Below are 12028 nucleotides of genomic sequence, written 5' to 3' on the forward strand. Positions count from 1 at the left end.
AGTTATCTCATTGTTTGTTTTTCAGAACAAAATTACATTTCTGAACAAACTTCGGTTGCCCCTTTCGGTATAGTGTTGTGTAAATCCATCTGTTAATCTTTTGTAACATTTTGACTTTCATGAAAGCAATCACATATATTTTGGGGAGAACATTTGGGTTTTTTCTGAAATACTGTTAAGACTAACACATGTATAACCCTGTGATTTACCCTAGTAATCTTTTTCTGGAATTAATTGCAGGATAGATAAGCAAAATATTTCAAGTGCGTTAATTTTGAACATTTGTATGAACGTCTTAACATAAAATATGTTTTTCATTAAGAATAGCTGTGGTGTACATAGTGATCTCTGTTCTACTCCTTGTTTTACAGGTGCACATCTAGTCACTCTGTAGTTTCACAGAGGTGTCATAGAACAAAAATATTTTATTCAGTTTGCCTATCTGTACAACCACGGGAAGCAGCAAATAGTGGACCTTATGGCCATCTGAAAACATAGCTATGTATTTTTCCAATAGTCTAGCATCTGTGAAGAGCATTGAGAAAGGATTAGGGTCTGTGATGATGAGGGCATGAGTCTCGTTGAACGGTAAATTGCTTCGCTGGAGGTCTTGATGCCATTTGCCAGGGAGCAGCAAGGGCTGAGCCAGGGGACAAAGCATGGCTGGCGAGGCAGGGTGCTGCAGCAGAGGGTCGGCCCTGGTTGAAGCCTCACTGCGGCGCCATCTGTTCAGTGCCCCGTCCTGAGCCATGAAGGAAGGAGCTGCCCTGGGCTGGCGCTATCTCAGAGCCATCCCGGAGTCCCAGCAGCCCAGCCCAGCCTCCCGCCATGGGGTTATGGTGGCTGTCATCGTCCTGTCCGTCACCAATGCCACTGCACAGAACAGGGGCTGGCCATTCCTTTAAGGAGCTGTGGCACATGTTCAACATTATTGTTTCTTCACAGTCACTGCATCTTATTATCTCTTTAGGGCATCTTTGTTTAGGCTGTAGACTCTCTGCGATAAAAACATTCATAGTGTTTAGGGTTGTAAAGGAAGAGCCGAACAGTATTGTGCTCTGTTAGTAAGACTCCATGACGTGTTATCATTCAAACGTGCATAAAAAAGCAAGTAATGGTGTAGAAAAGTCATCTGAGAGCTGTTTATGAAAAACTCTTGACTGGATTTAATGTTCAGATATGGGCTTCAAAAAGTAAAAGGGCGATGTTGGCTTGTAAAAACACATGTGCAAAGACGTCTGTTTTTTTCATGTCTGGTAAAAAGCAACAGCTCCTCAGGAAACACAGGACACTTTCAGCAACTGTCCTATAAATCAGATCTTTGAGGGTGATCCATGCTTGAAGTAAGCACTTGCTTTTTGGAAATGGCAACCACTGTGTGTCAGTTGGGAGGGATGCCTAGACAAGTATCGCATAGCTGTACAGGGATGTTTACCAGCTTCACTAAGTGAAGTGCATTTTTGTGACAGATTAAATCCAACGGTGAGCTGCTCATTAAAAACGTTCAGCTGCGGCACGCTGGGAGGTACATGTGCACTGCTCAGACGATTGTTGACAACTCCTCGGCTTCGGCTGACCTTGTGGTAAGAGGTAAGGTTCTCCAGGTAAAACAGAAATGTGGCTGGTTTTCACCTAGACAAGCAGAGTGTTTCTGGTAGTTTAGAATGTTTTATTTCTCATCAAGAAATGACAGCAGTTAAAATGAGAAGTGCATGAACCTGCAAAGTCTTCAAGGCCTACTCAGGATGTTGATTATATTCTAGACATTTAGAAATCTAACTAAGCATGTGTTTTCCTGAAGAGCAACAAAGATTTTTTAATTAAGGGTATTTTCCTTATGTTGAAGTAATTTTTAGACAGTTTAATTTGATGTTCATTATTAAAAATAGATTTTAAGTATCATTTCAATCTATCCACTGTATAACATTTTTAAGAAGTCACTTCTGTTTTCTCATAAAGCTTTATGGATTAATTTATTGTGTATAATAGTAGGCCTACATTAAAAGGATTCTTAGTTTTCAAATGGCAGAAACCAAGACACTTGGGGTTAAGGTTATCACTGCATTGTTAACTGATGTGGGTCTGTGAAGTGTTACTGTGGTCTCAAAGCACTGTGCTTGCTCATACGCTACATATCCTACAAGACATGTTACAATGCCTGGTTTCAATATGATGAGTTAATTCCTTTGGACATGTTACTCTGTTTTGTGCCTCCAGGTATAACACGTTCTGAAGTGCTAATGCTCTGTCATGTTGTCAATTCAAAGCAGACATAACTCGTACTTGGGGCTGCATTACTGTCGTGTTTTGCCTCACGTTCCACTTATACTATACAGCTGTATCACAACTAAAGTATAGCTTGTGCCTTGATTCTGCGTTTCCGTCATCTGAGGATGTTGTGGACTTGATTTTTGTATTTGATTTTCTGTATTTGATTTTCACTGGGTATTAACAGCCAGTGAAATTTCATCAGTTTTGGATAAAATGTCAAAGCAAGTATGATACATAATGAAATTGCAGAATACATCTGCAAAGAAAAAGAGAAGGGTCTGTTCATGTGCCTTAGTATTATGTAAGCAATTCCTTTTAAAAAATAAAGAGAGGCAAGGTGCCTTATCAAGCTTCTGATTCTGCCTCTAACCTAGTAAGTATAATTAGAATCATTACTCTGAGATTTTGTTGTGGAGGAAGTTAACATTCATTTTATGCTCAACATTCAGGTTTTAGTATGATGAATGCAGTTCTGCTTAGTGCTGAATAGTTTTCTCTACTATTTTCGTCACTAGAAGTCTCAGGATCTTACGGGGCAAGGTTAAATATCTGATGAAATATGACAAAGGTGACATGGTAGTTTCACTGCATTGGTAGGAACAGGCAACAGCAAAGTATGAAAACACAAGAGCTAGATTCCAGAGTGTCTCATCAATGAAGCAGTAAAGGATAGCCACTTTTCATGCAGGCACATGAAGATATTTCATCTGTCCACAAAATAGTTTGACAGTTCATATGGATTGTCCTGTGTAATCTTAGAGTATCAAAATTGCTGTCGTGTTCAGGAGAATTGTCAGTGATATTTGAACACTGAAGACAGTCGGGCCCCTGAGTGCACCAACCAGCTTTAATGGCCCTGGTCAGCCTTACCCAAGACACTAACCCATGCAACTGCCCTAAGGCCCAGGAGCCCCGTTGAGGTCAGCCCTGGACCTTCAGCTCCAAGTGGAGCTGTGTTACAGACATGCCTGCTTCCAGCTCCATCTCTGGCCCTGCCGGCTGGATGGGCTTCAGACCTATGCCATAGGTAGCTTGTCTTCTGGATGAACTACTTGGATATATGCAGTAGTTTGTCACCTGGATGCACCTCATTCATTGCTTGTGGTAAGTAGGACCGCCATATCAGCACCCGACTCTGCCCACTGTATTTAGACCTTGTGGGACTGTGCCCCATTGTTGAAGGAACTGCCAACCGTGGGGTACTCATTGGTCCTGGCTCGGTTTTACTGAGGGAGCAGCTGGTATGTGTTTCCTGACACATACCATTTTCAGAAACTTTGATAGTGAAGTGAGAAGCTGGCAGAGATATCTCCTAAAGAAGGAAGGAAAGGAAGATCTTGCGACTGCTGAACTTTTCCCTACCTTCCATACTTTCCAGCTTGAGGGCCCCTGAAATGAACAGTTTTGCAGGAGTATGGGTCTCTCAGGCATTACCTACCTGTGTCCTTACAGCTGGGCTAGCAAACGTGCAAGTTGCCAGGGTAGAGAGTTGACTAACAACCCTCATCTTAAAAATCAGCTCTTAGCAACAACTTCTTTGTGCATCCTCTGTGAAGAGTAAGAGTCTATTTCCACTTGAAATGATGCATTTAGTCCTTACCTTGAAAGGGAGGTCTGAGGACAGCTAATTAGTAGATTAGTTTTCAATGCCAAGATTTGGATTTTAATAGAAGTTGGTTATGAGCAATCCAGTAGTCAACTGATATACATTTTCCCAAGGATACTAAATGGGAACTGTTCTTGGATATTAGGAGAACAATCAGGAATTTGCTTGTCAAAGTCATAAGCCATAGCACAGTAGGGTAGTCACACTTATTTCTTTGTAAACAATGGCACATATATCCTTTAAGGAACTAGTCTAAATTTGAATAGTTTTGGAGTTGGGAATGGAATTACTTGCTTGTTAGAAGGATAAAATTGAAACTGAGGAGCAACAATATATGGTAGTATATTTGTTTGATTCGGTTAGTTTCATTTGATTCCTTTTGCTCAGATTTATGGAGAAAATAAAGAGCTCAAGAGCTGAAGATATGTTTGGCACACTGTGTGTTTAGATCTGAAGTAGAAATCTTGTTCCATTCATTTTGTCGAGTTGTTTTTGTTTTGTTTTTCTGTGGTTTCTCTGTAGATACTGCAGAGAAATATATCCTATTGTTTCTTAGTTTTTTTAATATGCTCTGAGACTTGTTCAATCAGATTGTTGGATAATTACCTGAATCATGTTGGCATATTATTATCTCTGAATGTGGAATCAGAACGTACTTCTTAATAGTTCTAATGCATCTTCTCTGTTTTTACACAACAGTTAATACATCTCACATAACTGTGTATTGTATAAAACAGAAGGATAGTAACAAAACCAGAACAGTCACTATGAATAGAATGATCTGAAAATATCTATAGACCAAGTTTGTAAGTAGGTACTAAGCTTTGGATTACAGGATTCCTGGAAGTCTGAGGTTTTTTAGTACAACTCGCTGAACATTGTGGTGTCTTTTACAGATGAAGATTCCTGTACTCACATATGCATGAGCCTGCATCACTCTCTTCTTAGCTTTCTAGTCTATGAAAAAATCAGCTATGCCTGTTGATCTGCGCATTTTAGCTTCTCTTCTGGGGACCAAGGCACAGCACAGCAACAACAAAAAAGTTACCCGTACAAAGTAGAGGTGTGGGAGTAGTAGTAATTAGAAGAAAATTTTTAAAATTAAAAAAATACATTTAGGAAAATGCAAGCATTCTCTTCAGCAGTTTTTGACTGTTATTATTGTTCAGAAATAAACCAGATAAGGTTTTGTGAAGAGATGTAGTACCATTCTTTTGTTTTCGTGATATACCTGGAAAAACAGGCAAGTTTTGGGACCAGAGGCTTATCTCTTCAGATCTAAAGTACAACTCACTAACTTAAAGCCAAATATGGATTGAGAATAATTGCTGTTATTTTATCATAGCTGTTTTAAGTGGTTAGTTTGAGCAGAAATAGTATTTAATACTTGAAAAGCATAGAGATGAAACCATTAACTAATTTAGGACAAGTAGCTTCTACCTGTAATGATTTGGCTGGGTGTTGGGAGCATAGTAACGTGCCATCAAGCCAACATCTGTATTTAGTTATATTTGTATTTTTATATTCACTAGATCTCTGAATTCTGAAATTGATCTTAGCAAGTATCTGTCTTTTGAAGAAAAGGAAAATATTCTTTAGATTATTTTATAGGTCCTTCTTGATGATCAAGACTGAAAGGCCAAATGTAGAATGGCTGTTTTGTGAAAAATGTTTCCCTTAGACAGCTTAGTGCTTCTGTTCCTTGGTGGTGGTCTTTGTGAGGTTATTCTGGTGCACAGAGACTGTTTGATTTCACCCATGTAGTTTGAAAGACTGCTTTTAGTTCAGTGAGTGTAGTGGATTCAAGATTTTTGAAATTCTTATTGTGGGAAAGCTTTTGTTGAACTATGGAGAAACCTCTAGTTTTGCTTTCACTCAAGTTATATTAATCTGTGGGAAGTTTGAATCTGATGATGGGTTTACCACATTGGAGTAATATGGAGGCTGAGAGAAATGTGAAGAGGTCTGTAGAAATACCTTTCAAGGTATGATATTTCTGCAATATAAACTACAAAATTTTACATATAAATTGCAACCACAGCCAGTATGGTACAAGCAGAAGTGTAGATTAAAAGTGGGCTACCAATAAGGTCACCATTATGTAGAATTTAGGAAGGAAGACTTTGTGTATTTTTTCTGACTCTAGTTCACTGTTGTTTCAAAAAAGAGCAGCAACAGTTTCAAAGTGTCATTTTTTCACTTAGGAAAATCTTAATATTACTTCTTAGGCAGGAGTCATCGAAGTTTCATTTGGTAGTTATTAGATGCAAGAGCATTTATCCTCTGAATTGCTCTGCAGAGCACTAAAATGTATATATATGTTTTCAATGTGTTCTTAAGTAGAAAGCAAGACTTGAAAGCCTTTTGTCTGATAAATACAAGTAGGAAAGTTAGTGGACTTTAATTTTCAGAATATTTAGTTTGTGAATTGAAGTACCAATTTCTTTTTTCTCAGGTCCTCCGGGCCCTCCTGGAGGTATAAGAGTAGAAGAAATTAGAGACACTGCTGTAGCACTTACCTGGAGTCGTGGAACAGACAATCATAGCCCTATTTCTAAATACACTATCCAGTCAAAAACGTTTCTGTCTGAAGAGTGGAAAGATGCCAAAACAGGTAAGAGTAATGCCAGAAGTAATAAAGTCAATAGATTTTAAAGTGTTTGATTGTTAGAAAGCTTGACTAATCAGAAAATAGTCACAGTAAAAGGAAACCAGGGATGCTATTAATGTCTGCTACAGGGTTTGGGAGCAGATACCGTTCTGTCAGTGTGCTGTCAGCAGGTTTGCTCCCAGCACTTGGAGGGCCTGAACTGAACATCAAGAAAAGAATAGGCCAGAGTTTTCACCTGGTTTTTGCCTCTTTCCTTGTTGCTTGAAACATTCCACGTCAACTACTAGAATCATAAAAATTTATTTACAGGTTAATCTGGATGACAAACGGATGTCTTCATTTCTGTGTTTGTTATGCAGAAAGTTGGTTAAAGTTGTCGGGGAGCAGGCTAAGTTCCAGTTGCATTAAAACTGGCACCTCTAGAGAAAACATAGCTAGAATTATCCTTCTAACCACTGGATGTCATCATTGTGCCACATAATTGCAGTTGAGGAAGCACCTACCTGAACACAGGGCATGCTAATGTATATTTCTTTGCAAAATTTAACATAAATGCATAAATTATGGAAATATTTTTAAACTACTAGTATCTTTGAATGCTTTACGAAGGATAGCATTGCCACAAGTTATACAGAATTGTCCTACCAATATGATTAATTAAGCCACCATAATAAATTATAACTTAAGTGCTTTTCTGTGGAATTGCGACATCACATACTCAACATTCCTAAATACTGAGAATATTAATAGTTTCAGCTCTTGTCTTTCATTTAAGTTGCCCTTTGAAACTACAGAGATAGATGTCTAAGAAACTACAGAGATAGATGTCTAAGAAATAGACAGAGCTGAAATAGACTGAGCTGAAAATTTCTGTTAAATTTTTAGAGTAAAAAGTTAAAAATACTAGGCCTACTACCTTCAATCATATTTCTCTTCTAGAATATGTAGCATATGTAGGTCTATTGTATGTAATTACCTCCAACCGTCAACACTGGTATATGACTTATGTTAAAGTAGCTTGGAAAATAAAACTAGAAGGTTCCCCAGTCCCTTCTTACCTCTTATACCTTGTTTAATAGTTTCTGTAGAATAAATTTCTTTGAACTTCAAAAAAATAATTAATGTAGAAATTAGAGCTGATCAAATAACAGATGATTTGCTTCAGTAACAATATGCACAGGAAGGAGAATCCTTTTTGTCCAGCCTCCACTTTTTTCAGGATAAATTATATTTTATTTCCTATTCATTTTTTTCCTTTTTAATTAAAAAAAGGAATTGGGAAAAAGCAATGTTATAGAAAGATACAGGAAGAATTTATGAACAGCAGGTGGCAGCTCTGATACTGCTTCCTTTTGTGCTGCATGTTACTGGAAGTAGAAATACCTGTGTAAGAGATACAAATGTTGGATTCAGATCTTCTCCCTGTCTGGTTCAGAGCAGACACTTAAACTCACCTCTCGCACTACTCAGGAAGATTCCCTGTTTGCAGTGTTACAAACATGATAAGATGCACTTGTCTGCCTCTCAGAAGTTCTTCTGCTTCACCAAATTAATGAGATAGATAGTCATTGAGACGTGCAGTCAGACTTTGAGTCTTATCCTGTAGCATGTTGAGTGGGATTCACATCTTACGTGGGACAGGGAGAAATCTAGATTGTTGAAATCCTTTTTTAAGAAGCTAGCAGGAAAAATATAAATTATTCATTTATGAAAAGTTGAAATGAACTATCGCGGTGTTTTCAAAATCATTGCTTTTTCATTTGAATCACACTGAGTAATTTTGATTAATAGATGATTTCCTCAGAAAATAGGTAAAATCACTATAGTAACCATCACTGGCACCACTGCAAGCTTTTACTTAGTTTCTGGGCTCTTCCCAGTTTGGCTCAGTGTTGATCTTCATGTGAAAGAAGCATCATGAACAGTCCAAATTCATCTCTCATCAGTGTTCAGGCTATCAATTAATGCTGCTAATTTTCAATGTGTGGAACAAAAAAATATACTTTGGCATTGCACTTTGGAAATATTGGTGTTATTTTTGCTACTACCATTATTTCCAAACCGAATTGTTCATCTCAGGTTGCATAATATCGAGTGTGTTGTATGAAAGAAGTGTATTCTACTTCACAGTATGGAAATATGTATGAATGAGTTATGTAATAATTTGTTTACATTTATGTTGCTCTTTCCAGTTAAGGGGATCAGATTTTCATCGTACTGAGTATTCATAATTATTCTGGGAATGTGTGGCACAGTAAGATTAAATTAAGATATTGAAAGTAGACCAGGAAAAGGAAAGCCAAATTTATATCATGGCTTGGATGCCATAGGAGGTTTGCAATGTCTCTGCTAACTGGACAGAGAAATAATTTGAGTAAAGATGAGGGAGGGTGGTGGGCTGGTGGAAAGAAAATGGGACGTGTTTTTCTTTCTCCTTCATGACCTCGCTTTGGAATTAAAAATTTAATGATCATTAGGTAGAGGAAAGTTGTGTCACCATCCGGTGCTTACACTGCCGTGGCTGTTTTTTTTGCAGCCATTGCATTCATATTTTAATTCCAAATCAGCTGCCTTTCCAGTGCAGAATATCTCTTTTCTCGTCTCCCTCTGAACCCAAGACTCTAAGTTGACAAACAACACTTGGCCCACGCAATAAATTAAAGTTCTGTCTTTCTATAACTGCAGACAGCTATAGAAATGAGCCCTATTGTCTGTGAAGCATAGACAGAAAGTCATGAGTTATGCATTTTATTTATGGTAAAGAAGCTCATCCTTACGACAATAGTAAGTCTTTTTGCAGGAATTACAAGAACACTTACCCTTGTTGGATTAGAACTGGATAGCAGGTTGCAACATGGTCATTATTAAGGCGCAACGAAATATGACCACTTTTTATAAACCTGTGGAAGAATACCTAAGGGTTAACATGTGAACAATCCAGCCTTTCCTGAGAGCATATGCCCAGATGCAGAACGGGAATTGGACACCATGATGACATTGCTTCCATGATGCAACCAGTCATACTAAGGGGTGGGCTATTGCTTGTTTTGTAACCAATCATAGATTGGTTACATAGTCTTGTTTTACAAAGCTATAAAGCACGCTGAGTGTAAACTAATAAAGGTTCACTTGTTTGATCACATTGATCGTGTCAGGTGTCCTCTCTCATCTCCCGCAAATGGCGCCTGAACAGGGACATGAACCCTGGACACTCATCTCCCGCATAAACCACTCTTTATCAATTGATCAAACCCTACATTTGTACATGTCTAGCCCTTCTATATATCATGAATTTTTATTTTACTGTTTTTGCATTCCAGATTTCTCATTGCATTTGTCTGTAGGTAAAACGAAATTCTACAACTACAATATGTAATTAGTAAGGATACCTCATAACTACATGTACTTCTTTTGCTAGCTCACACCCGGTTAAAGCTTGCAAGTCTATAAGGGTTTATCCAAAATAGTGTCATAGTTTCCAAATTCCCAGTCACTGCTATGAGTACTTGTAAAATGTGATGTTCCTAAAGTTTCCTTTGGTTGGCTATGTGTGGTTGCAGAATAGTGGTAGTTTTGCCAAAATCAACCACATCGTTGGCTGACCTTATCGTAAAAGTGCTGTTTTCTAAAGCAATTTCTTATTTTTTTTAGAACCATCAGATATTGAAGGAAATATGGAATCTGCTACAGTGATTGATTTAATTCCGTGGATGGAATATGAGTTCCGGATAATAGCAACAAACACTCTGGGGACAGGAGAACCTAGTATGCCATCACAGAGAATTAGAACAGAAGGCGCTCGTACGTAAACAGAAAATGTCAAGTTTTTTAATGTGCTTCTTAATTTTCACATTTTTATTAATCAATTTTGCAGTTTTGTTTTTATTTGAAAAAAGCACTTTAGAAGATGCAAGTCTAGAGAATATATTTTCAGCCACCCACTACTGCAGATTTTAGTGAGCAAATACCAGACTGTCCAGATGTGATAGCATCGAAGCAGACAGGAAAGAAACATCGTGATACAAATGGCAAATTTCCCTCCATTGCTGAAACAGAATCATACTGTATCTTTCAGAGATCCCCCACTGTGTCTGTCAGGTTGTGTGTGTGTATGAATGCATGCACATCCTTGGGACCAGGGCACAGGACTTAGGAGACAAACACGCATGTGTTTAACAAGGAAAATGTCCATTTGCTGTTTGGTTTGTATTCTAACTAAAGAATACATGGCAGATGTGTGTCATACTGTATAATGCCATTTTTCTGTGATTGAAGGTTTGATCTTGTGTCTTCTTATTCCACGTCAAAGGTGTGACATTATCCAACACAGCATATGCCCTTATCAGTCTCATTGCTCAGTGTTAAAATCTCGGAGCATATTTAAGGATATCCTTTAGACTCAGGCACATCCTTTTTAAAATTAATTATCCAAAAGGAGGAATTAGGTGTTATTATTCAAGATAATACATTCTGGTTTAACTGTACAAAGGAGATAGCAGTGCTCTAGGAGGTAATGTGTCACTGCAAAGAGACTGTATCCAACAAAGCCTGTATACCAATATGTTCTCCTTAACACATATTAACACCCATGTGCAACCTAGATATATTTACAATTGTTGTCCCATAGCTTGAAATTTGAAATTAGAAATGCAAAACCAAAGTGTAAAAATTAATTTTTGTCATTGCCAGCTAGGTCATTGCTTTCATTAGATACTATTTGCAAAATAAAATGTATTTGCATTGCAAATTTCAAGTTTAATTTTATTAAAAAAAAGGCACACATTTGGTCCATTAAAAAATTTGTTGCTTAGGGAGAAAGGAAATACAGATTGGTTAAATTAATCTGGACAAGGAAGGAAAAAACACAGAAGTTTAATACTAAAGTAAAAGGAAATTACTGCCTATAAAATTGACAATTAGCATCATATATTTTATGACTCAACAACTGTATTTCTGTATGAGAAATCTACACATGGTTCTTGGAGTGCCTGGTGCACAATAGACATTTTTGAAATGTCGGAAAAGAGACGGAAAGGGAGGGGAAAAAATGCTCGCAGGTGGAATAGTGATAGTGTCCTGCATTTTGCAGTGTGCCATGTTCATGGCGTTTATTATAGCCTCCCCCAAAATGGCATATCCTCCAGTTTTGTAGCAGGATACAATACTTTTGCAAGAGGTAGTCTGTTTAGTCTGTTGTCTGATTCCCCATGCACTGCACAATTGTCGTCTCTAGCAGACTGTGAGACATTTTTGGTGAAACAAAGCAAAATGTTAATGTCGTCTTCCTAGGCATCAGTCAGCACTTCTTGCCGTGCTGAAATAGGGTGTAAATCAGTAACAATTTGCAGGTGATCTTCTGTGCCCAAGTGCATTTTCTGTCGGGAGCTGGCATTTGTTACGAGCAGCAACCATAGGGTTTGTGTTGTACTCTCAACTTGCAGGGTACTACAGAACAAGTACTGTGTATGTGTTTTCATGTAAATCTGAAGAAGGTAAATATTTGATTACATAAACAACAACCCATATCCACACATTGTAGT

At 37.9% G+C, this 12028-nt stretch overlaps 1 protein-coding gene across 2 annotated transcripts in view; it reads left to right on the top strand.

Moving 5' to 3' along the window:
- CNTN1 (contactin 1) overlaps window positions 1-12028 on the top strand; it is a 99569-nt gene that overhangs the window by 45613 nt on the left and 41928 nt on the right. For both annotated transcript variants that reach the window (XM_086609822.1, XM_086609823.1), the window contains 3 exons: window positions 1470-1590; window positions 6333-6491; window positions 10140-10289. In XM_086609822.1, coding sequence (XP_086465948.1) covers window positions 1470-1590; window positions 6333-6491; window positions 10140-10289 — 430 coding nt within the window. The remainder of the gene's footprint in view (window positions 1-1469; window positions 1591-6332; window positions 6492-10139; window positions 10290-12028) is intronic.

This window comes from Tauraco erythrolophus, chromosome 4 (genome assembly GCF_009769465.1).
Source record: "Tauraco erythrolophus isolate bTauEry1 chromosome 4, bTauEry1.pri, whole genome shotgun sequence".
Lineage (NCBI taxonomy): Eukaryota > Metazoa > Chordata > Aves > Musophagiformes > Musophagidae > Tauraco > Tauraco erythrolophus.